Source organism: Triturus cristatus, chromosome 2_1 (genome assembly GCF_964204655.1).
Source record: "Triturus cristatus chromosome 2_1, aTriCri1.1, whole genome shotgun sequence".
NCBI lineage: Eukaryota > Metazoa > Chordata > Amphibia > Caudata > Salamandridae > Triturus > Triturus cristatus.
In genome coordinates this window covers 290,646,931-290,673,906 of record NC_140581.1, presented here as the reverse complement: position 1 = coordinate 290,673,906, position 26,976 = coordinate 290,646,931, and the positions used below count along the sequence as shown (strand labels likewise).

The 26,976-nt window shown below is 45.7% G+C and overlaps 1 protein-coding gene across 4 annotated transcripts in view; it reads left to right on the top strand.

Moving 5' to 3' along the window:
* Positions 1 to 26,976, top strand: part of FYB1 (FYN binding protein 1) — a 667,308-nt gene that overhangs the window by 467,211 nt on the left and 173,121 nt on the right. For all 4 annotated transcript variants that reach the window (XM_085631140.1, XM_085631135.1, XM_085631137.1 and 1 more), the window contains exons 4-5: positions 18,861 to 18,895; positions 19,421 to 19,449. In XM_085631140.1, the coding sequence (XP_085487266.1) occupies positions 18,861 to 18,895; positions 19,421 to 19,449 (64 nt within the window). The remainder of the gene's footprint in view (positions 1 to 18,860; positions 18,896 to 19,420; positions 19,450 to 26,976) is intronic.

Genomic DNA, 26,976 nt, shown 5'->3' with positions numbered 1-26,976 from the left:
GTTGCAAACCTGACAGGTCGGGACATATTCTCCAAAACCGTCCATTCTTTGCTACATGTACTCATATGAGCCCCGATCGACATGATTTCAGCACGGCTCAGGGCAAGGCGATCATTTGAGTAATCTAGCGGAAGACAGGCAGCATGGCTGGCGCTGGCTGCTTCCAGGATGCAGACAGGCTTGCTTTAGGCGCGCCTTCAGTGCGTCCACGCAACGCACATCATTTATGCCTAAATGCCCCCCGACAACTAGAGCGCGCCCTGAGTAAGATGGCAGCCTAGTTTGTCCCACCGGGAAACCGGGGGTTGCGTGGTACGTGGCTGAGGGTAAGTGATAGTTTTTTTATTATATGTTAAAAACATACAATTACCAAAATAGTAGCAGGGTTAATTTTTTAAAACACGATGGCGGCATAATACTAAGTAAAATTGGATTGGGCTACAATATGAGCACTGGGAGCACAGTGACAGCGGGATTCAATATAAATCAAAAAGCCTCACATATGCGGAAGCAAAAGAAGCAGCATGCTAGCACCACCTCTCCCCTAAGGCACTGACGTCCGCGCAACTCGCATCATCTATGCCAAAATGCCCCCGACAACTAGAGCGTGACCTGAGCAAGATGGCAGCCTAGTCTGTCCCACCGAGAAACCAGAGGTTGCATGGTGCGTGGCTGAGGGTAAGTGATCATTTTTTTATTATACGTTAAAAACATACAATTACCAAAATAGTAGCAGCGTTAATTTTTTAAAACACAATGGTGGCATAATACTAAGTAAATTTGGATTGGGTAACAATGTGAGCACTAGGAGCACAGTGACAGCATGATTCAATTTAAATCAAAAAAACTCACATACATGGAAGCAAAAGAAGCGGCACGCTAGCACCACCTCTCCCCTAAGGGGACATCACTGATGACATCTCAAATGACATCACTGATTACATCATCCGGTGACTGTGAGTGTTTATAAAATGTTAATGAGTGTTAAATGTGTGAGTGGGTGAGAGGTTATGTGACTGCCTGCATGGATGAGAGAGTTGGTGAGTCAGTGGCTGTATGGGTTAGTGAGTGTGTAAGAGAAGGGTTGTATAGGTGACTGAGTGTGTCGATGGCTGTGTGGGTGAGTGAATGGATGTGTCAATGGTATATGCATGAGTAAGTGGATATGTGAAAGGCAGTGTCGGTGAGTGTTGAGAGTATATCAGTGACTGTATGTGTGAGTGAGGGATTGTGATAGTTGATGTATGGGTTAGTGAGTTTGTGTGTAAGGGGCAGTATGGGGGAGTGATTATATGTTACTATCAGTATGAATAAGTGAGTGGGTGTGTGTATAACTTTGTAGGTGAATAAATGGCTGTCTGTTTGATTCTATAGGTGATTGAGTAGGTTTGTGAGTAGCTCTATGAGTGACTGACAGTGTGTGAGTGGCAGTATGGCTATATGAGTAGATATATCAGTGACTGTATTAGTGAGTGGGTTGTGTACAAGTGGCTGTATGGGTGACTGAGTGGATGTTTGTGTAGACCTATGACTCAGTGAGTGGTTATGTAAGTACTGGTATGGGTGTGTCAATGGTTACGAGAATGGTAGTGTGCAAGTTGGAGTGGGTGTATGAAAGGTTACAAAGGGTGTGAGTTTGTGCGTCAGAGATTCTGAGAATTATGTCATCAGTGATGTCATTTGAGATGCCATCAGTGATGTCATCAGTGATGTCACTGACCATGTCATGAGTGATGTAATATGTGAAGTCATAAGCAGTGCATTGCAGGAGCACGAGTTATAGTTAGCTCAGCTAACTATAACTGCTGAATTTCTCTGGCTTTGTATGAGTGAAATGTCAGCCTAAAAATAACGTCCCTGTAACCTTTGTTTTTTTCATGAAATTTCTATGTTTTTTTATTATCCTATTTCCTAACTATAACGTCCCTGTAACCTTTTTTTTTTAGTGAATTTCTAAGGTTTTTAACTAGCAGCTGCATTTGTACAGTGGTGTAGAAAGGGGCTGGGCCTCTGACCAGTTCTTAGGAATCCCACTTAGTAGGACTTACAGGAGGTACCTCATGAGTAAAGTGGACTTCATTCCTGAACCAGTAGGATACCACGAGCCACATTTGCAGAGTGGTGGAGAAAGAGGCGTAGTATCCGAAGACATCTTAACAATCCCGCTGTGTGGGACTTATTGGAGACAATAGGAGGGGTAGTTGACCGCCAAGGACATCCTTGGGGGTCAACTAGGACTCCTATTACCTCCAGGAAGTCCCAAACAGCAGGATTGCTGAGACCTGATAGCAGGCCACAACTCCTTTCTCCACTACTCTTCAAACGCGCCTCCTGGTGCACTACTAGTAGGGGAAATAAGTCCCCTTGGCTATTGAGGTCCTTGGGGGCCAACTAGCTCTTCTGTTATCACCAGTAAGACTCACACAGCTGGATTCGTGTGAGGTGGTCAGAGGCCACGCAACCTTTCTCCACCACTCTGCAAACGAGCCTCCTGGTGCACTGCTGCTTGGGGGAAGAAATCTACTTCAGTACGGAGGCCCTCAGGAAGCAAGGGGTTGTCATCCCCCCACCAGCAGTTCGCTGAGAGGTGCGTTTGCAGAGTGGTGGAGAAAGGGGGCGTGGCCTCTGACCACTTCTCAGCAATCTTACTGTGTGAGGCTTACTGGAGTTAACAGGAGGACTAGTTGGGCCCTAAGGACCCTCAGCAGCCAAGGGGACTTCATCCCCAAACCAGGAGCGAGGCAGGAGGTGCATTTTCAGAGTAGTGGAGAAAGGGGGCAGGGCCTCTAGCGAGTTTCTTAACCATTTTGGGCCCCGGGAACCCCATCCCCCAGGCCCTGACCCATTTTTAAATGTTTAATTAAAAAAGGGAGAGGGCTGCATGGCCCATCTCAGGGGCCATTTTCATCTCCGGGGACCCCATCCGCCAGGGCCAGGCCTCTCCGTTGGGGACTGCGGGGGTGCCTAAAGGCCCCGCGGTCCTGGCCAGCTCTTGCCTCCTATGGGAACCGGCATGGCTTTTTACACCCAGGGAGCTACTGACAGGCAGCTCCCGGGGAGTAAAAAGCAAAGTGTGCTCCGCTTTGAGCAAGCGAGATCAAAATGCTCTTGCTTGCTCAAACTGGAGCACTTGTTTGCTATGGCATGGCAGGAGCAGTGCTCCCGCCAAGCCATAGCAAGCAGAAATGTCCCGGGGGTAGGCACCCCGGGACATAGCAGGAGTTGGCCCTGGGAGGTGGCGGTCCCCAGGGCTATCTAGGGCACCTAGAGGCAGGGTAGCATGGCCCCCTTCCTGCTATCACATTTGCTCTGGGGAGGTGGTGGTCCCCTGGGCCGGGGGGGTCCACAAGGCCACCCCACAAAATTTGAATTAACGCCAGGTAGTTGGCAGTCCCTGGGGCAGGGAGGTCTGCAAGGCCCCCATATTAATTTAATGAGCCCTGGGGAAGTGGCGGTCACCGGGACATGGGGGTACACAAGGCCCCCCATATTGTTTGAAAGAGCCCCATGGAGGTGGCAGTCCATGGAGGTGGCAGTCCCCTGAGTAAGATGGCGGCCTGGTTTGTCCCACCGGGAAACCGGGGGTTGCGTGGTACGTCCCCCCTTCCACAATTCAAAATAGCCCTGGGGAGGTGACGGTCCCTGGGGCTGCAGGCGGGTCCAGTGGACCCACCCTCATTTATTATCAGAAGTGCCCCGGGGAGGAGGCGGTCCCTGGGGCTTTCATAAGCCCTAGGAGGGGGGCCCGTGCTCTCCCCTTCTATAATTAGTATATGCCTCAGGGACCTGGACCACACGGGGGTTACTTTACAGCTAGCCTTTTTTTATTTTGTTGCCGCAAATTTGCGATTATCAGTAATTCGCTGCAATTTTTTTCTTAAATGTTTTTTTACCGTGGCAGGGTCCCAGGGGGACCCCAAGACCATGGCTTGGGGGTCAGGCTATTCCTACCCTGCCTCCTTTTCTTTAGTTTCATTTTTTTTTTTGTGACTCAACTTGAAGCCGAGTCCCAAGATGGCAGTCAACACTTCCTGGTTGAAGTGTTGGCAGCCAATTAGAGCAGTGCATTTCCCTGTAGAAGCTCTCTTTTTTCACAAAGACTCAGCAGCCAGAGATTTCACTATAATTTTAAACTTACATTCTCAAAAACTAATCAACAGGTTTACACCAAATAGGCAAAAGGCACTTCCTTGAGCCTACATCTACCTACTGCCAACTTTGGTGTAATCCTGTTCAGGAGTTCGGGCTGTAGCGGTGGCTAAAGGTTCCTATGGGAATTAACATTACAAACGCAAACTTATTTCATGCCCCAAATTCTAAGTCCCCACTGCACGGATCACCCCCAAACTTTCCCAATCAATAGTACCCATGTGACACTTTTTGGCAAAATTTCATGCAGAGTGGTCTGGGCATACCCGTCCCACTCGGGGTGACAAATGCAAAAACAACAATTGATGGACAGAATGCAGAACAATGTCATACATTCACCCCAGTACAAAGATCTGGGCCTAAATCCATTGTTTTTTGCTCACCATGATATTCCAGTTTGAACCCAGCCATATGCACATAAGTCTTGACCCTGTGCCTCATGGGAACAGTCCAGCCCGAACTGCCAAGCCAGGTCTTCCCTGAACCGGAAACAAGCATCCTGGAACCGTCTCTGGAATCCCTTCATCAGTCAGGCTAGCTTGAATCCAGTGGCAAAGAGAGCAAGAGATCCACGTCTGGGCATACCTTGCCAACTTTATGAAACATTTTTATGAAAGAGTTGTGTTGGCCTTGTGCCACACAACGGTGAGCAAGAGCGACGCTACTCTTAAGTTTAATTTATTAAGCCACGGAAGGCCTTGTGTGGCTTGATAAATCTAGAGTAATGCAACAGAGCGCAAATTACTGTGTTGCGTTCCTCTGCCCCAAGGAGGCATTCCATGGGTGGAGCATGGGTGTAACCACTCATCCAAGCATGGATTTTGGAGCATTCACAGATTTCATCTTCGCATTCACCCTGTTTCCTAAAGGCCTGGATTGGCTCAACCATGTTCCAAGGAGCTCTTTTGAGAAGTGTTGATTTTTTTTTATTTTTTTGATTTATTAAAAATCCTTCTTCCACTCCAAGGTATCCGTTTATTTGTGGGGTGAGTGGGAATGGTTAAAATATATGGAAACGAGCAAACAGGATATTGTGTTCCTATGACCCTAATCTAAAAGTGCCAACATGTTTCTGCCCTCCTCTATTGGCCTATGTAGGTCCTGGGCATTTGTCAGAGCAATACTAGAGAGAAAAAACACACAATCCCCCAGTGTCACACCCCTGTAAATTTCACAGATGGATGCGTAGTATGCTAATGATATGCTTCTGCACGCAGAAAGAAAAACTAACTTTCTGTATGTGAAAAGTGCCTGTGAAACAAAAAGCACATATTCAATTGTTACGCAGTAATGTTTGTAGGTTAATAGTACCTCCTTAATCATATCACCGCTTCAGACAATAGTTGTCTGTAACTTTATCATATGTTCAGTGCCATGTTAGTGTGATTGGCCACTGGCCTGAAAGTCTGTACTTTTTCCTCTATATTTTATATATATACGATTTTCGTATTCAATCCTAAAAATGGGCACCAATTAAATGCCATGTAGACGCGAGAATTATCTGTTGTCTAATTAGAGACACCCGCTGTCTAGACAACGAAACACAGGAGTAATAAATGGATGAGGCTGTGAGAGTCCCTTACATCAGACACCCGTAAAAATATCAACGCAAGCACTTGTATACATATAAGGATTCACTTGCCCCAGATTTAAGTGTACTGTACTTATCAAGGGGCGGCAGGGGTCTGCCCTGTAGTCAGACTCTAGGGTACAAGTCAAAGACGCAGAATAAATTCAGAGTGTGCAATGAAAGTTAGCATCAGTTGCAGCAGCGTTCATTACACAGCTACTTGCGGCAGTGGTTAATTGGTCCCGGCCCGCGGCAAGTCTAGTTGTCTCTCTCCCTGGCTGGTGATTTGCTCTGTTCGAGCGTTCGTTGTCGTTATATCCCCCTGGGCTCGGCCGGTTTCTGTCTGCTTCCCGTCATGTGCTCAGAGCGGTGTGTCCTGCGTCAAGACATGAGTAAACATCTGGACGTACCTGATCCAAGCCTATGCTGCTTCTTGGAGTTTCAACCACACCAGTGGGGCCCTCTGGGATATGGAGTTTCGTGATGTATGTCTCTCACAGAGATGTTAGTCCCTCAATATAAGAGCAGATCAAAGAAGGTTGTATGGATTTTTTGCAAAAGTCGGCCTCATATTCCTGCTGTGGGTGCGCATATTACGATACTTTAAGGACCTGGCTTCAACCTAATACGAAGATCAGACCGTCATATGAATCTAAGATTTATTAGATGACACCTGGAAGTGGTAAATGGGCTGCCATCTTGTTTTTGCTGTAAATCTTTAACGTCCATGTTGTGAAGTGCGTCGGGACAATTATAGGGCAGTGGTGGTGGTTCTCATCAGGTCATGGTGTTCAGTTGGTCTTACTGCCGGGGCTGTAGGCACATGTCGCCGTAGTACGTATGTGAGTTTCAAAAGTGGTGGTACAGGTACATTTATATGTTTAATTGGTGCCACAGAATTGCATCGTTCAGCCCTACAGTATCTGTCCATAATCTGTAGACCCACCTTTGTTCCTTCTCAAGGGGCCTTCTGGTGGTGTGGCTTGGGGTCACCTTGTCAATTATTGACATCTCCGGTCTAGATCAGAGTGATTATTTTCAATGAAGTCCGCTGTTAATGTTGTAGCATAGGCCACAGGGGCATGTGATTGTGTATACGACTTTGCTGCTCTTGCAGTTAGTGTGGGTCCTTTGTTTCCATGCTTTCATCATGTCCAGTTCCATTGAGCATTTGTGTTTCGTCATGGGGCAGACCAAGCAATTACCACACTGGCAGTGGCCTTTTACTTGTGGAAGGTCCCACAGGGTGTGTTGGTGTTGCAGGATATGTGCCGTGTCCTACTATGGACTAGTCTGTTGCGTATACTCCTATTTCTCTTAAAAGAGAACAATGGTTTTGAGAAGTTTAGATGACTAGAGGTGAGGATGCGCCAGTGTTTGTTGACAATGCTTTTGATCCTATCTGACATTCAATGGTAGGTGCTCACAAAGATCAAGAAGTTTGTTTCTTGTTTGATGTTGGTATCAAGGATGGCCGTCCTTGATACCAACATCAAACAAGAAACAAACGATTTGGCCAAATCCAGGACAACAACAACATGCGCATAGCATCTGCCCAGTACAAGTAGTATCAGAGCTTCTTATTAACAATTTCCTGTGGTAATGGGTCTCAGAATTAGCTTCCATTTGAAGAAACATCAGTCCACTAACATGCAATGTTCTGTTTATGATCTGATATGTGTACACATATACCTTTTTCTTGGAAAGTGTTCTACTGTGAACAGCAATATGGGTTATTTGGTCCACAATCTGTTGTCATACTGTTTCTGCGCCCTTCATTTGTAGTACCAATAAGATTATAATTTTTATATCTTTTTTTATAGTAAAAAGAATGAACTGACTTATATTAATATAGAGCATTGCTGTTTCAAACAGCGAGAATTCTGATAGTAGTTGTTATGAATTAAATTCTCTGGTAAACCCGATGATTGTAGGCTTGATTTTGTGACATACATTTTTATTGTAAAAAATCCCACTGAAATTTACTTTTTTGATACTGATCCAGTCCCTGTTCCTTTCTAGTCTATATTTCCAATATCTATACTTCATTTACCTATTCATCTGTCTATTAATCCTTCTTTCGCTTTTGACTTCCACAGATCTTTGAGAGATGTTCTGGCATCTTTATGATCAGTTCATACGTTGACTTCCCTTACTTTACCTAACCTCACACAGACGATGGATGTGTGTCTAGTTATTAATTTTGTTAGGAAGTCTCTAAATGTTTCATATTGAATGGGTATGATACCAGATTATTGAGTTTAAATATCAACATGCAAAAATATTGTGACTTCATTGTTGACCTTCAGAAACGTTTGAAGGTAAATAATATATAGTTAAGTATTGGTTCACTATACTTAACTCCACATTTATCTAACCTATATGTATATATCTGCAAGGTAGGTCAAACTGGAATTAGGAATTGTAAATATATGCTTACCAATTTATAGTAAACTTTGTGATATTATTGTTGTCCATATTAGGACCACGATCTTTGCTTGCCCTTAATTTGTTACTTGATATTCTGACATACAGACATTAAATGTCTTCAGCTTCCTTGAAGGTAACTTGTTTTAAAAAAAAATGATCCAACTCCTTCATCTTTGCTGATATTATAATTTCAGAATTGGCTATTGGTGTCAGTAAGGAGACATTCAGGGCTCGATGACCTGAAATCCAAAGGAGAAGGTAGTTGGCATTGATTAAATATTGGATTTTAAAGTGTTTTGTTAACTGAGATGCATTTAGGAAGAGACCAAATCCTGTCTTTGTCTTAGAAAATAAATCTTCATTGGTAGTTAGACTACACTTAATCATTTTGGAGACAGGTGTTTACATGAAGAAGGATGATGGTCAAGATGGTTTCTTACAAAAGATGAGGACTATGGGTCTTCTTGTACCTTGTTTGCTTTTGTTACTTGCAAAATTGTCACTTTTGCCTCATGTAACGTAACGTTTGCTTTTGTAACATGCCCATTTGTAATTTTCTTCTCATGTAACGTTACTGTTCCTATTGTGAAGCGCTTTGACACCTTAAGTCTGCGCTATATAAAAACGCATAAAATTAAATAAATAAAATAAAAAATGCATGCTCTGACAAACCAAAGTCCAGGAATGTTTAGCAAATAGTAAGATGATGGGGAGTCCTGCCACATCACTTGGTGGTAAGTCATCGTGGTAGGTCAGGGCCTGTCTTTTCAGCTCACTAATTCCCAGGTGTGCATGTCAGGGCATATCAAACGGACTGAGTTTCAGATGATGTGAGTTTAAACTGTCTGAGTAGCTGGCACAATGCCTGAGCTTTAGAATCGACTGAGGCATTGTCTGCACTCCAGGTCTCAATGACAGGGTTGAGTAATTGCATTGTTAAGCCTGTCATCTTAGGGTGGATTTCCCCCAAACGTTTTGCTGCCTACCTCCTCTTTTTACTATATCTGTTTGTTGGACATAGGACTCTGAGCACTTTACCACTGCTAACCAGTGTTAAAGTGCATGTGCTTCTCCTCTAAACATGGTGACATTGGTATACATATGATTGGCATATTTAGTTCATTTTTAAGACCCTTGTAAAGTGGTATACCATATACCCAGGGCATGTAATCTAGATGCTACCAATGGGCCTGCAGCACAGGTTGTGCCACCCACACAAATAGCCTTTTAAACCTGTCTCAGGCCAGTCATTGCAAGGCCAGGGTGTGCAGTTTGCTGCCACTTTGACGTGACATTCAAAAATCCTTGCTAAGCCTTAAACTTCCCTTTTATTACACATACGTCATCCCTAAGGTAGGCCCTAGGTAGCCCTAAGGCCAGGATGCTGTGTAAGTACAAGGTAGTCCACGCACCTTTAAGTTTTACATGTCCTGGTAGTGAGAATCAATCAATCAGAGGTTTAGAAAGCACGTTACTCACCCGAGAGGGTCTCAAGGCGCTGGGGGGGGAGGGGCTCCGGATTAGTCGAAGAGCCAGGTCTTGAGGCTTTTCCTGAAGGTGTGCAGAGTGGGGGAGCATCAGATGTTGACTGACAGCTCGTTCCAGGTCTTTGCTGCAACGTAGGAGAAGGCTCTTCTGCCTGCTCTGGTTCTGTGGATGCGTGGGGTCTCTGCAAGGGCGAGGTCAGCGGAGCGGAGGTTCCTTTTGGGTACGTGGAAGGAGACTCTTTTGTTGAGGTATTTGGGTCCGATGTTGTGGAGGGATTTGTAGGCGTGGGTGTGTAGCTTGAAGGTTACTCTCTTCTTGATGGGGAGCCAGTGGAGGTCTCGTAGATGCGGGGTCATGTGCTCGTGTCGTAGGGTTCCAAGGATGAGTCTCACTGCGGTGTTCTGGATGGTTTGGAGCTTGTGTAGCAGGGTTTTGTTGCTTCCGGCATAGAGGGCGTTACCGTAGTCCAGTCTGCTGGTAACGAGTGCGTGGGTGACGGTCTTTCTGCATTCAGGGGGGATCCACATGAAGGTCTTGGGAAAGATGCGGAGGGAGTTGCAGCAGGTCAAAGCGACCGCGTTGATCTGGCGGGTCATGGTGAGGGAGGAGTCTAGGATGATCCTGAGGTTACAGGCGTGGTCAGTTGGGGTGGGTGGGTTTCCGAGGGCAGGGGGCCACCAGGAGCTGTCCCACGCCATGGGGGAGGGTCCAAGGACGAGGACCTCGGTCTTCTCCGAGTTCAGTTTAAGGCAGCTGTCCCTCATCCAGGCTGCGACGTCTTTCATTCCTTCTTGGAAGCTGAGTCTGGTTTCTTTGGGGTTCCTCGTGAGAGAGAGGATGAGCTGGGTGTCGTTGGCGTAAGATAATATGCTGAGCCCATGCTCTCTGATGATGGCAGCGAGGGGGGCCATGTAGATGTTGAAAAGCGTGGGGCTGAGCAAGGATCCTTGGGGTATTCCACAGTTGATGTCTGTAGGTTCAAAGTGACAAACAGCTAAATTCATTTTTCACTACTGTGAGGTCTACTCCTCTCATAGGTTAGCATTGTAAATTCCTTAATACACTTTTAAGCTGCAATTCCTGATTAGAAAGGAGTAGCTGCATCATGTTTCATATCTTTGGAATATTAATGAGAAATCTTCTTCAGTGGTAAAGATGAATTTAACATTAATATTTTAGAAATACCGTTTTAAAAAGAGGTCGTTTCTCCGCTCTTAACTTAGCTCTGTGTGCCTGCAGCTTATCTCCAATACACGTCTGGGGTGGGTGACAGCTACACTTTGTGCATTCCCTGTAGGCAGCCAAAAAAGACAGGAAGGGGGTTTATGACAGAGAACTCATCTGCATTCATATGCGTTCTGATAGCTCTTCCTGGGCAGAAGCGATGGGGGAATTGACACTTACACCTTAATAGGCAGTGTCCAATTTCCCACACAGAGGGCTGATTGCCACCCACAAATAGTCTGACAGGCAGGACATGTGCACTGCAAGGGCCTGCTTTGAAGTCCTCCTGGGTATAAGTACTGGGGTTCTGACCCTACCAAGACAGTATACTACTGGACCCGTGAAGAACTCTGCCTGGAGCAAAGACTGCTGTGCTACAAGGATTGCCACTCCGCTTGACTGCTGCTCTGGAAGAACTGCTTTTCTGCTTTGCTGTTCTGCCTGGCTGTCTGCTGATCTTTGCCCTGCTGAGGACTAGGCCCGGACCCATCTCACTTGAACCCAGAATGACTCCAAGGACTTGAAGTCTCAGGGCCATCAAAGACTTCCTTCAACTCTGCAACAGTACCTGGACTCTGCCTTCTGTGAATCCTGCCCTGCCAGGTTGTGCCAATCCAGTTCTGGGCCCTTGAAATATGATTTCTGCTGTCCAGAACTATCAAAATCAATGCATTGATGACTGTGCACTGATCATAACTGAAAAATTGCCCTTTGACACCGACACAGGAGCCACTCAACGGCATTGCTTTGACCGACTGCAGCTTGACGATAATTGACAGCGCTGCTCAAGGGTAACACAGTGTCTACATCGTAAAGAGGTTCTTTATCACCTGCGTGGATCCGAACCAATGCATCGAGTCTTTGACATCAATTCTTTGCTCCACCCAAGGTAAATTTTCAGCCGGAACTGCGTTAGTCCTATAGCCGGCCTGTCTCCCATCGCAGTCGGCGTGAACTTTGGATTCACCCCGGTCCTGTGCAACCTCAAGTAACCTCTAAGCGCTATTTGACTCTAAGCACTAGATTTGGATCTAATCTTAAAAAATCATAACTCCGGTTCTACTTATTCGATTTTTGTAGTTTTAGTCTTGTTTTACTCAGAACATTATAATTTATTGTGTTAACCCTGTGTGGAGTATTTCTGTTGTGTTTTCACTGTGTTACTGTGTGTGTTTTGCACAAATACTTTACACATTGCTTATTTAGATAAGTCTGACTGCTCTGTGTCAAGCTACCAGAGGGTGAGCACAGGTTATCTTTTAGTGTGTATCTAATATACCCTGACTAGGATTATGGTCCCTACCGGAACAGGGTGCATACCTCTGCCAATTAGAGACCCAATTTCTAACAGGTATGCTATATGTTTTATGCTGCTCTCTGCTTACCAGTTTTAGATAGCTAACTGGAGTTTTCAGGGTATCCCTAGACCTTACTTCCTGATGGTTTCTATAAGTATGGTGAACAGGTGGATTAATGTATCCTGGCATTCTTTGTTGGCTTGTAGTAATTAGGAGGAGGTGTCACGCTTATGGTGATCCTTGCAAGGGACAGTCATAGCCATATGTATAGATTTATCTGATGGAAATACAATGTGAAAATACTGAATTGTCATATATGTTCAACCCTTGAGAACATCAGTGAATATCAATTCCACACAACAAAACCACTGATAAATTCTCTTTTTCTAAGTAAACTGGTTTATTACAATTGGACCTTGTTGGAAAATAGCCCTATCGGAGGGGCCTACCCAAACTTTTTGCCTTTTACCTACTGTTTTTCTGACATTCTTTTTGTAGGCCTTAGGACTGTAAGCACTTTACCACTGCTAACCAGTGATAAGTGCATGTGCTTCTCTCTTAAACATGATGACATTGGTGTATACCTGATTGGCATGTTTGATTTACTAGTAAGTCCCTTGTAAAGTGGTATACCACATACCCAGGTAATGTAATTCAAATGGTACTAGTGGGCTTGCAGCACGAATTGTGCCACCCACATAAGTAGCTTTTCAAACCTGTCTCGGGCCTGCCACTGCAGTGCCTGTGTGTGCAGTTTACTGCCACTTCGACTTGGCATTTAAAACTACTTGCTAAGTCTCAAACTCCCATTTTATTACATATAAGCCACCCCTAAGGTAGGCTCTAAGTAACCCTAAGGGCAGGGTGCTATGCAAGTACAAGGTAGGACATGCTTCTGTGTGCAGTTTACTGCCACTTCAACTTGGCATTTAAAACTACTTGCTAAGTCTCAAACTCCCATTTTATTACATATAAGCCACCCCTAAGGTAGGCTCTAAGTAACCCTAAGGGCAGGGTGCTATGTAAGTACAAGGTAGGACATGCTTATTTATGTTTTACATGTTCTGGTCGTGACAAACAACCTACTTCTTTTTTCACTACTGTGAGGCCTACGCCTCTCATAGGCTTGCATTGGGAGTTCCTTAATACACTTTTGAGCTGTAACTCCTGATGAGAGAGGAGTAGCTTTTTCATCTTTCATATGTTGTGAATGGTAACGACAAATCCTCCTTACTGGTAACGTTGGATTTAACCTTACTGTTTTACAAATGTCACTTTTAGAAAATGGACATTTCTATGCTCTGTGTGTCTGACAGCATGTCACCAATACACCAAACTGGGTGACAGCTACACTTTGTGTATTCCCTCTAGACCAGAGGTCTTCAAACTTTTGGATGCCGAGACCCCTGTCAACATTTTCAAACGTAAGGACCCCCTCCTGAGTTTGTGGGTGACAAATCAACAGTAAAAACAGTCCACCAGACCATAAAACAGGCCAGCAAGCAGCCACAAAAAGCTGGCACAATGACCTGCCTGGCTACCCCTTTGGGCACTGCCAGACTGTCCTGTAGGCAGGGCTACTAGAATTATGAGGCAAGGGAGGAACAAATTATATGGCAGTTTTAAACTTGTAAAGGCCGAGCTGTATAAGTGTTTTGCAAGGAATGGGAAACTGCATGCATTCCACTCCGCAGTATCGCCACATTTGAAGCTCACCTGGCCCAGGCCGGGAGCAGCACGGGTCCCTTAAAAACCTGGCGGTCTTGTGCAGAGTTAAGCAGTTCACACACACCTCTTTCCTCCCACTCCGTCCCCTTTATCCCTCTCTCCCTTTGCAGGCAATTTTCTTTCACCCCTTTTGACAACTTCTGAACTCTCCCCGTTCAACCTCTCACTGCACCTTTAATCATCTCTCGGTGTTCTGTGTTTTCAATCCCCTCATCTTTAACAGTCTCCCCTATTTACCTCATGGCCTCTCTGTCACCGTCTCCTCTCTCAACCCTCATAACTTCTCATTCACCTCAAGTCTCTCCCTTCAAATTTCTCTGTCTTATCTATTTGTATCTTACACTTCTCCAGTCCTGCCATTCATTGTTTCCATCTCTCCTTTGTTCTTCCACACCTTCTTGAACTAACGTTCCTCTCTCCTGTTACCTCAGCACCCACCCCAGTACTCCCTCTATTCTCCTTTCGCTGCTCTCCCTCACCCACGTTGCAACAAATTCTCTTTATACCTCATGGATCACCTCTCAGCTATCTTCTCTCACCCTTTAATTATAGCTCTCCTCTCTGCCTTCACCTTTCTCTCACACTCACCTCTCGTGTTTCCACACTTCCTTCGCCACTTCACATTTCTCTTCATCTCTGACCTCTCAAATTGAATTCTCTGACTCCCTTGCTGCCCTCCTCACTTCTCTCCTCTATCTTCTCCCATCCCGTCTCCTCTCACCCTCATCTCTCCTCACCTCCCACATCTTCCCCTCTCACCCCTCCCACGTTTCTCACCTTGCCTCTCCTCACTTCTCTCACATCATTCACCCCTTCTCTCCAGTCCCCTCACACCTGCATCCCGCCTCTCACCTCTAGCTCCACACCTCCCTCCTTGCCTCCCAATCGGCCTTGCATACCCCCATCTCCCGTCAGTTAAAGTATGTCTGGCCCTGTCTTTCAATACCTAATAATCACACACAGACAGTGCTTTGTCAGTCCAGGCTCCTCCCCTTCATCCTTTCAGTGTTATCCCCCCTTCAAACACTCCTCTGGCCCAACCAAGCACACTGCCCTTCTGTCAGCTGCATGATGGCAGTGCCATTTCTAAAGGGGGAAGAGCACCTGCAGCCTTCACCACAGCCGCACTGGCCCAACCCTGCCTCATAAAGAAAGTAAAAGGCACACCCCTAGCACACAAAAAGGGACGCCTCTGGTTGGATTCTCCTTATTTTCATATGTTGAATACTTGGTGATAACACATGATTGAGTTTTGTTAAGAATGGCTAGTTTTGTGTTCAAAGAACCTTTTTTGTTTGAAAAGATTGTTCTTTCCGGTGGCGCAGGTGGGAGTGTGACTATCTACCTTGGGAAGTATAAAGCACAGATGGAAGTGTCAGATTGAAAAGCATGTGGGATAACATTGCAATAAAAGTCGAATAACAGATATCAGTAAGTGAAACTCGTGCTATTTACCAAATGTAACTGGCTTGGTAGATGCCACTGGGACAGTGCACAGTGGGGTTTTAAGGTGTGTAGGCAGTTGTCGGGTAGAACTGAGCTGATTGCGGTAATTGATAACAGTAAGTGCCCTGCACAGGTGCGCAACGCCCATTTGGCTCAAAGGGCTTCAGCTTCCCGCCCCCGCCCCCCTCCCCCTTCGTGTGTGTCAGCCCGGGCTGCGACAGATTCCCGGGCACACACACAGACAGTTTTTGAGCTGTTGTGGTCTGGCATCCATCCCACTCCAGCCTCACCCAAGTACTTCACAGGTCTTTAAAAGACCATTTACATGTTAACGAGGCTTTGTTGTTCTTTCACCCCTTCTTAGAGCACATGCATCTTCAATCTGCCAATTGTTAAAAGAATTACCCCCCCCCGAAGGTTTTATTAGCCACCCCCCCTTAAAACTTGATTCTAGTTGCGCCTCTGGCCCTGTATGCACACTACCAGGGAAGCAAGTACACCTACACAGGGATTTCTATTTGCACATAGTGCATTTACCTCTGGGGTCTGGTCCTTAGCTTTTGTTAAGAATAGCTAATTTTGTCTTCGAAAAACTCTTTTTGTTTTAAAAGATTGGTCTTTCCGGTGGCGCAGGTGGGAGTCTGATTGCCTCCCCCCTCCCTCCCCTTCCCTCCCCCTCCAACTCCACCCTACCCCAGAGCCCAGGATAGCCATGTGCGACTTTCTCCAAGACAAAACGGAGGTCAGAGTTCGGCAAAAGATTACAGCAAGGGCAGAGCAGAGGAATTTCAAAGACAGCAGTGGGGAAAGGGCGGGCGTGAAAATAAAGGAGTGTTTTGGATTCCAGTTCCAGGCAGAAGTGCAACCGGGATGCACGACCCCCTATCTATGACTCCACGGCCCCCCTGCGTGTCGCGCCCCACAGATTGAAGACCCCTGCTCTAGACAGCCACAACACAGGAAGGATATGTGTGTCTGAGTACCCAGCTACATACATCTGCTTTCTGATGGCCATGCCTGGGCAGGATGGAAGGGAGACGCTAAGACTTCACTTAATAGGCTATGTCCTGTTCCCACACAAAAGAACTGATCACCCCCCTACTGATAGCCTGGAAGACAGGACTGGGTCGAAAGGGATATTGTGCACTTCAAACAGCTGCTTTGAAGCCATCCCCAAATCAAAAGTACTTTTGGTCACTGACCCCCTAAAATTAGACACTTCTGGATCTTGAACGGAACCTCTGTCAGAAGGACTGCTGTTCTGTTTAAAGGACTCATCTTTGGACTGCAGACTTGGAAGGCCTTCTTCCCCCTTGTGTTGGCCTGCTGCCTGCTGTTCCCTGACTCTGCTGAACGAGAGCTGGATTCTGCCTTCCCTTCAAGTGATCTCCAAGGGCTTGCGGGCTTGCCTCCTGTTTTCTGAAGTCTCAGGGACACAAAAGACTGCTTGCATTTCTGCTGGTCGTGCTGTACTTTGCCATCTGTGAGTCCTACCCTTACCTGAAGTGCCCTCTCCGGTTCTGGGCCTCAGAAGTGGATACTTCAGCTGTTTTGCTACAAAATCGATACATCGTCACCACTGTAACAATCAGAACCGATGCAGTGCCCTTTGACACTGACGCATTGCAGATTCGGAGGCAACTGTGCACAGCTTGACAACGACACGGGACCCCACTGCAAGGTTTGACGATGACGCAGCACCAATCCGAGGTCCGAACCACGAGGCTCGACTTCAACACATCAATGCAACTGCATGAATCGAAACCAACACATCGCTTGTCTCCTCCTGACTCCAGCACCCGTTTTCAGAACTGATACACCTCCTTCACTGCATGGAGAAGATTAGTGCATCTCGTTGCTTGCAACCAGGAAAGGTACTTTGTTCACCACGACCTGCACGGGTCCTGTAGCCGGCCTGCGCTTCGACAAGGTCGGCCCAAACATTGACTTTGTCACTGTTCAGCTTGACATAAATTTACCCTTTTTAGCGCTACATTTTTTTCTAAGAGCTTTACTGCATTTATAACTTTAAAATTCAATATCTCAACTTCCATTCATTAAAAATGTGTTATTCTGGTCTTGTTTTGTTCAGAAAATAATAGTCTATTTTTCTAACAAATGTGGAGCCATTTTGTGGTATATGCATTGTGTTAGTGTGTGTGTGCGTGTTGCACAAATACTTTGCACATTGTCTGTTTATCTAAGCCTGACTGCTCTGCGCTGAACTACCAGAGAGCGAGCACTGGTTAATTTTTAGTATATATAAAGCTTACCCCACTCAAGTGGTGGTTCCTTCCTGGCCTCGGTGCATAGCTCTACCAACCAGGAATTCCATTTATAACAGACCTTGTCACTGAATCTCGATTGCTCCCATCATCAAGGCCAGATTCTCCATCTAGAAATTGAAATCTTACTTAAGGTATAATGATTGACCTGACCCAGGAAGGCAAATGCTGTGTCTGGCCTCTGGCAGTCAAGACACACTGTAAATATTTAGATTCCAGTTACTCCTCACTCATGTGTATGCCTGTCTATTCTTGCACTATGTACATAAAAAATCAGTCCTTTGTATTCTTGTCAGTATCTGCACGTGTCCTGTACGCACAGCGTGTCCAGCTCCCATCAGATATGCTAAAACCCAGTGTCCTGTTAACCATCCACACGCAAAAGATGCTGTGGATTGCTACTGTTCTTTTGGAAAACATTTCTCTTTGAAGTGGCATGATGCAATAACTACTGCCCATGCAATATTGTAATTCAATTGATGCTGTGCTTACTTTTGGAAACAAAATATTTTACCTACATGGCGGCTGTTTGTTTTCCCTGCTATTGCCCTCAGGACAAATAGCCTGGGGAGAGAGCTGTATTTCCCTCACCCTCCAAATGCACTGATACCGAGGGTACTGGTAACTCCCAGAGAGGGGAATCAAGCTCATTGCAAGTTGAATCCTGAGAGTCCACTGAGAAGCAAAAGATGACCACGGGCATCAGTAATACCTGGTCCGATTCCCATGGTAATCCCTCATTTTCCCTCCGTACAGCCACAAGGAGATTTCAGTTGTTTTTAGCAGTCGAAATCTGCACATGAAAGTTCATAGATCTGCAGTGTTCTCTCAGATCTCATAATTCCAAGGGGCTGATAACTACTGCTACCTGCTCCACTGGAATTAAGATGCCGCTTGTAATAAGGGGCTTTCCTTTTGGTAACAAATTTGTTTTTCTCTGCATAAAAATGTAAAATCCAGAGATATCCATGTGTTGACCCTTATCATTTAAGAAAACCATATTCTATAATATTTGTAATCAATAAGGATATTTTTTCATAGGGATTTCAGGTACTTTAACTCAGTACTAAAATTGCATTCCATGAAACTGAATGTCCCTCCTAGAGAATGCCCTTGTTTATTAATGACATTTTATGGTACTCCTCCTTGCCTACCCATAATATGATACATGCTTATTAGAAGCTGTTCTTTAGGTTACATTTCTACTGAATTGCTCACCCGTGTTTTACTTTCCCTATACAGAGCAGAAGAAAGTTACGATGATGTTTTATTTGAAGGTAAGAATGAACAATATAAGTCCAGACATATAAAACGTTTCTTAAAGAACAATTAGTTTATAGCAAATGTGGGTGCATTGTCCTTTAAGGTTCATGGTAAACACTGGCCTAAGATTGTTTTGTAAATTAGGAGATGTGTCAGGCTAAATCATTTCCTATCATTTGATATGCTGTGCGCGCATTATGCTCATTAAAATGCCCAGATTAAATACCAGAAATGAAAGTTCTGCATGTATCAGGGGGTGCAACATCAGCAAACGTCTAGCTTCTTCATACATCAACTCCAATTATCATGGCATGTAACATTAAGGTAATCAGAGTGTTTTTGGAAGATATTCCTAAACTTTACAAATTTGATAATATCAACTTGTGTTAAATCCCATAGTGCCTTCCTTGTGAATGCTAGATTGACAACACAACAACGAAGTGTCGCTACAGGCCAGCAAGAGACTTACTGTAGTGCTGCTAGTACGATAGGGTAATGATGCACTCATATTTGGTCATTCTGTGTTTTGTTTATTTCAGGTAACTCATTCAGCAGCACTGGAGAAGTGGTAAGTCACATCTTTGTTTTTCTGTAATAGTAACATGTCAAACAAAATTTAAATACTAAATACCAAAAGTGTAAACTTGTTAAAGTTAAGTTCCAAATATGGAAGTTGTCTGGGAGGAAATTTTGGAAGGACAGCAGGTGACCTCTTCAAGTAAACTACAAAGAGCAAGGATTTCTAAGATCTCACAATAGTGCTGCTCTTGCATGGAGTGCTGAGAACCAAAGGGAAACACGGTGCAGGCCATTTCACTCTTGCTCTGTCGGGGCAGAAACCTGCCAAGCGCTTCATTGTTCACCCTCACATGTGCAGAATGCCAGTCTAGCTAGGAACTGAGCCATGATCTGACGGGAATGCCTGACTGGTGCTTGTTCATCTTTAGGAACCTTCAAGAGCAAGAGAGGAGCTTGGGATGCAAACCCTGCTCAAAATGTTGGTTTCCTTCAATTTAGCTGAGGTAGGTGGAATATGATCCTTTTAAAGGTTGCATAGGTTCTAATCAGGTTGCCAAACCTCTGTCCTTATTACTCTTCCAATTATTTCCTCATTCATGAGGTGTATCTGTTTAGTAGTTGGCAGTATCCCTGCCTTTGAGAAAAGGTGCATGGCTCCTTCGCATGTCACCAGCTCCTATCCTTACCCATTTGAAATTGTGTGACTAATTTCACACCATTTCTGCCTTGGACATGTTGCCATGTGTGTCAGTGGGCCTTCTCTGATCATTCCCCTTTTCTGCTGACCATACACTCAGCACTCTGCTGTCCTTATATCTAGGCTGGTACTGTGTAGCTGCCTGTATTTCACAGTCCTGATCACACTGATAAGCACGGCACCTCAAGACAAGATAATAGCAACTGTCTGATCAATCATGCATGACACGAGGATCACAGCAAATACACGCTCAACCAACCATGCACTCCCTCAAGTTATGGCATGTTACTCGTCTGCAAATGCACTTCAGCTCCCCACATAGGGGTTTAAAGTGCTGTACAAAGGCTGTTACACAAAGCAAGACTCTAACTGCATCAATGTGCATCCCTTACATATAGGCTCTTAATAGACCTCTATGTAACTTACTTAATGTATCCCTACAGTTCTCATAATGCGTGCAGTGGTTTGTGACACATTGCACATATTTTCTTTCAAATACTTTCATTTTCTTGGGATTGTCTCTCTCCCTAAATGCATATTAGAATAAGGTAGCAAGCTTTCCATAAAGGAAGTGTGCGAGCAGTTGTTGCTTCTCTTCACTTTCCACAGTTCCAGTGCTGTGGCTGTGCTTTTGGCCCTCACCTCAAATGTTGTAGGTTTCGATTGAAATTTGACACATTGCGGATACCTTGGAAAACTACTACCCATTGTGTGGAAAAGTGTACAGCTGAAAATGTGTATGTGTATGGTGGTCAGCTAAAGGCGAACCACTAAACTTTCAAACTGATAGCAATGGTGTAGTGAAGACACCAACTCTACTCGAGAGTGGTGAAACTATATATTTGCTTTATTGAGCTTAGCCTGCCCGAGCGTGGCTCCCTCTTGTCAACCATAAAACAAATGTCAAGAGTGGAATCCTCACTCTGGGGAGCAGGTGGCAGAACACAAAACACTAACAATATAAAGGAATGCCATAAAGGCATAACACATTCCCCCTTCCTCCAACAGTACAACAATGGCACAACCAAAAACCCAAAAACATTTAGCAAAACAATGCATTTAAAATAAAAATTAAAGAAACAGAAAAAGATAAATAAGATATAACTAAAACTACACAGTGCATGTTACCGAACAATGGATAAAGAGATGCCATCACCCTTGTGCATAATCCTCCAAATACCACGGTGGTCTACGACATCTTTGTCCTCAACTTGTAATACCTTTGTCACCTCTCACACAACCACCACCATCACCACTTCTGTCCATTCTCTCGCTCTCACCCACACCACCATTGGTTCCAATAAGTTCTCCATCATACATTATCCTGAACCCACTGATGCCTCCTGCAGATGAGTTTCTTTCATGCAAGCATTCACCTTCCTTCTTATACAGAGCTACTCTACATCTACTCCACTAGCCTCCAATTTCGAGAACAATATACCAATCTTACACTATCTTCACCTTAAAAGGTCCACAGAATTTGGATAAGCCAGCACTCTCCCGTCCTTTTTAGGTCTCGCCTACGCAGCGCATAGGAAAAAGACCTTTTGCAATCGATTCACTTTTCGCCCTAAAAACGTGCACACATTGCATTGCTTTCAATGGCAACGCGTGCACGTTTGGCGATTCCCTTGCGGGAGCGAGCTTTGACACCATATGGGAAACGCTTTGTTGATTCTCGGTCGCACTCCCCTCAACCCTCCCACTTTGTAAACCCGTGGCAGTTCTTTTTTTTTCATGTTAGCGACCCCGTCTTATCTCCTGCTTTCCCCGTGCTTGTGTGAACGCTTCCCCTGCCGCAGCTTAATTGATACCCGGCTGCCTCTAGTATTTTTTAATGAGAAAAGGGGGATAATTAGAACAATCTAATTAGCATGACCGGCAAATTGATGTTCTCTACTTGTTGGGATCAGGCCTCCAGCAAATTTCATTTGGCACGATAGAGCTCGTGTGAATCCCCAGTATACCACTCAGATCACCGCCTGAGGGGAAATGCAACTTGCATTCAAATCAAACGTTTTCCTATTAAGTGCTGTGCTAATGGCTTTCCTCTGAGACCCACGCCTGTCAGTCACCCACTACCTATTTAGGCATGTTAAAGCAGAGTGTGGTGTTTATTTGTATCTCTTTGAAGTGGGTCTGTTTTCGCTCTCATATTGAATTTGTCTCCAAACCCCAGGTTGCCAATACAACTTAGACAGGCCCCCAGTCTGTCGCGTTTTTTCTTTCTCTCGTACTGCCCGCAATCTGCAAGCATCCAAATATTGTGGAGCGTTTGGTAATTCAAACTCTGTCTAAATGTATAGGCAACATCCTAGCTGTTTTTAGGTCGAGGACTACCGGTCTGCCGAAGGCAGAACCGGAAGTCGAGATTTAATGTTTCCTAGAGTGGCTCCTTAGCCCGCCTCTCTTTTTGCTTCTCCTCCATTGGCTGGCTTCCTAAACGGAGGCCCGCCGTTGGAGGAGAGAGCCGTCCCTCCAAATAGGCTCCGTCTTTTTCAGATTCGGGGGCGTGTTTTTGCTGTTCTTTCCACTTTTTAGCCACGCCCTTTTAGAACAGCAGGAACACGCCCCCGAATCCGAAAAAGTTTCGGAGCTTCCATCCGCCATTTTTTTGCTATAGTCTGGCCGTGAGGATCCATCCGTCCGGCGCCGTGTTGTTGTGCTGGTGGCGGCGCTGCCGGGGCAGGCTTCACCGGATAGAGTGAGCAGAAGAGCTTAGGGGTGACTTCAGCAAATAATTCTGGGCTGCTGATTCTGTTTTGGTGGTCTCTGTAACACGTGTGGTTTTGTGGCAGTTTGCAGCTCGGCGACTTTTGCGTTGTGATAGCCTGATTACGGTGACTGCTACGACTTACTTGACTCTTGGTTTAGGATGTCTAAGGCATGGGGCTGTCACCGATGACGAAATTATCCGTAAGCGGCTCCTAGAGTGAGAGTAGACCGTGAGAAGCTGGGTGGCATTCGTTGGCGGGTGCCTACCCCGCTTATTAAGTTATTCCTACGGCGGGTGCCCACCCCGCCGTACATTGCTCTTTTACCGCTGGACACACTTCTTTAAGTGGATAGGCCCACTTTAGCCACTATTGAACATCCAGCAACGCTCCCTATGCTGCCATTGGATTGCTCATATAGTGGGTTTCCAACTTGGTTTTGGTGCGTTTCCAACTTGTGCTTGGTGCTTCTGCACAACCGATGTCGATTACGGGGCATGAAAACACCTGGGACATCTGCAGCAGACCCAGAAGGGGTTGTTCTCATTTTTGTGGAGGGAAAGGGTAGAAGTGCCTCACCACATCAGTGCTCAGCACAAAAACCGGTCCCCTCCTCTCGCATGGCATAACTGTTTAGACATTGGCAGTTCTGGTACACTTAAGATGTGGAGCACAGCTAAAACTCACGGATGACTTCAAGCCTTCCAACATAGACAACAACACTGCATTAATACACACTTCAAACCACCAGACTGTCGCATCCAACATATTATTTAATGTTGAGTACCACAAGAACACAAACGTGTCTGCATTATATTAAACTCTTTTACCGCTGTAGATCTCCGCCGCTGCCGCCCGCGAAACCGGAAGTCAGGCGCCGGAGTTGTGACAGGGGCGGGACTTAGAGGCAGGAAGCGACGGGAGCCTACCCCGCGCTCCTGCATTGGTCGCCAGGAGAGCTGCGCTTCCCCGAGGAGAGGAAGACGACCGGAGCTGGTGCGGAGGGGGGCGCGAGGCACATCGTCGGTGCCTGCCCCCTCCGCGGTGCAAGACGCCTGGAGTCCTCCCTGCGCCCGGTGAGTGGGGCTCTCTCCGAGAGAGGGGGCCGGGGCAGTTTGGTCGGACACAGGGCGAGGTCGCTCCAACGGCCGCAGAGTAGTCTTTGAGAGCCTGCGTGGCTCCAAGGCTCGAGGGGGCATATTGTGCTAAAAACGCGAGGTAGCTCCCACGAGGGGTCACGTACCTGTCTAGGCTCCAAAGTCGGGGGCATTTTGCTTAATAAGAGGAGCGGCCCCGGAAGGCAGCGGGCCGCCCCAACATTGGCCCCCCATATTGGTGCAGAGTCCAACGAGACTCCAACGGTTGGGGGACATTGCTGATTCTCGAGCGCGGGTGGCGCTCCCACGAAGGGACAGTGTTTGTCCAGAGCGCGAGTACGCTCCAACGACGGGGGCAATATTTGCATAGAGCCCTGACAGGCTCTAGGGGGCATTTCGTGCTGTAGAGCCCTAACAGGCTCTAGGGGGCATTTCGTGCTGTAGAGCCCAGAGGGGCTCAGGGGGCCAGACGTGTTGCGTATTTAGAGTCCAGGAGAGGCTCCAACGACTGCCATAATTGTTCTCAGGGCCCAGAGGTGCCCAGGCTGGATTTAAGTCAGATCTGCAAGACATATTGCCCCAGTCTCGAACTTTGAGTAGACCTCGTTTGATCCAAATTGGAGACTTGACACGGCGTGAGCTTAAGGACATACACTGGTGGACCAGTAGCAACAACTTGATCAATCATTTGATCATTTGTTTTCAAAATCATCTAATGATCGTATCCTAAAAAGATGGTGACCCTAAGCCTAGGCTGTATAGCTAGTGTAAACAATATACACATCAGGGAAGACACATGTTGTATCTAAAAAATGTATGCCTAAGGCAAAAATTGTGTTGTTTGGAGAGGGAAAGTCCAGATTCTGAACCTGCTAGTAAGCGAGGGAAAGACTGGAGACCGGCTCTGAGCCTCTTTATCCTCAGCCCAGGGCCGCCCGCCCAGCACAGCCTCTGATAACCTGACTCGGACGGCTGCCTCGCCCGAAAGCCAAATACTAATTACTCCAGTTTTGGGGCGTGGAGCTCGGAGGCTCCCTGAGGGGTGTGCCTCTCGTAACATCCCTGTGTCTGTGGCCCGGCCCTGCCTCACGGCGCTCAACTTCACCCCACTTCACCCCACGGCGTATCGATGACCGAGGGTAAATACAAACGCTTCCGGAGTCTTAATATCTTATCGGGTATATTTGTATAGCACGGCGTTCGCCAGTTATTTGACTTCTTGGCGCTTTGTGCAGGTTGTATTCTGCAGCTGTGATTCACTCTCACTCACTACCTCAATCACTCTCTATCTCACTACCTCACTCTTTCTATCTCACTGACTCACTTTTACTCTCTCTTTCACTACCTCTCTCTATCTCACTACATCACAACATCACTCTATGCTTATATATCACTACCTCACAACATCCCTCTCCCTCACTACCTCACTCTTTTACTACCTCACTCTCTATCTCACTACCTCACTCTCTCTCTCACTACCTCACTCTCTCTCACTACCTCACTCTCTCTCACTACCTCACTCTCTCTCACTACCTCACTCTCTCTCACTACCTCACTCTCTCTCACTACCTCACTCTCTCTCACTACCTCACTTTCTCTCACTACCTCACTTTCTCTTTCAATACCTCACTCTATCTCACTACCTCACTCTCTCTCTGCTAATGCAATAGGTATCACATATGCAAAAAAAAGCTAATGCCAATAGAAATGACAATGCCATTTATTTAGGGATACAAAGATGATAAAAAAATAATGAGCAATACCAATAGCTCTACCTATAATATTGCCGAGACCATTGCATTGTAAATGCTTGTTTTAAAAATCCGGACCAGCTGATGCTACAGCTCAGGGAGCACGCCGGGCCTTTATCGAAAGCTGTTTTTCTATTTTTTATGAAACGCGTGATTCATTGCACCCTGGGATACTGGCTGAAGCTGACGTCCCAGTGTGAGGAGAGGAAAGCACATAATATGGACAATAACCATGGAAAGCGGGAGGGGAGGTTCACTTTCTGCGCCCTCTCTCCAAAGTGTGCAGCAACATGTTTTTAAATCTGACTAGAGATTTAGAAGTCGGCGCTAAAGTCTGCCTTTCAAGGCGCTTAGTCGGCAAAGGCCCATTGGGAGTTTATGCATGCATTGAAACCAAATCGGGGCATTAAACGTCTCACGAAAACAAAAGCTGGTATGTTTGATACGCACTTCAAAAGACAAAAAGGCCAGAGAGAGGCTTTCCTTAATTATTGAAGAAGGGCCTGTAAAGGAAACACGAACAAATAGTATGGCCGCTTTCATTCGCGGTAACCTTTTATTATCCTTTTCTTCAGATGGACGAGTCTGTATATTTAATAAAGGCAGCAGAAGCCATCAAAGGAGGCAGGACTGTAATAAATGGCTCTGATTAAAGGCACTGACAGGGTATGAACTTTGCATACATTTTCTTATGGTGTCAACCTAGAAAAACTGATTGAACCACCATTAGCATAATCACACATTTAGAGAAAATGCTGCAATGTATCAAAACATTTTCCTCAGTGTAATAATTGTAAGGGCATTAAAATGCAAATTGTAATAAGGCGTTGTGTTTCAGTGACGTGCTGAAAGCGGGGGGGTGCACAACACAAGCAAACATCTGAACCAGTACAGAGAAGTACTATTGGCCATAAGGAGACCATGACCAACAATTGTGGCACTAATATAGACATGAACTCAGATTTTTTGGCTCATATAGCCAAGGTACTTGAAGCTAAACTAGAAGTTGTTGTTAAGCCACTTGTAGAAAAGATAGATTCATTGACAGCTGAAGTGACTAGACTGGGTGGTCTCTTAACTAAAATAACCAATGATGAGTGTTTAATACAGAGGGAGATAGTGGAACAACCTGGAAATGTTGTACAGATGCCGTTGATAGAGAGTCTAAGTACATCTAACCCCAGGGAGATAAGCCGAACGGTCGACAATACTACTCCGACTAAAGTGGCTTCAACTAGCACAGTGTGGTCCGCAGTCCCAGTGAGGAAAATACGCTCCATTAATTTACCACCAGAGTGTGAGCCATATGTTGTCGTT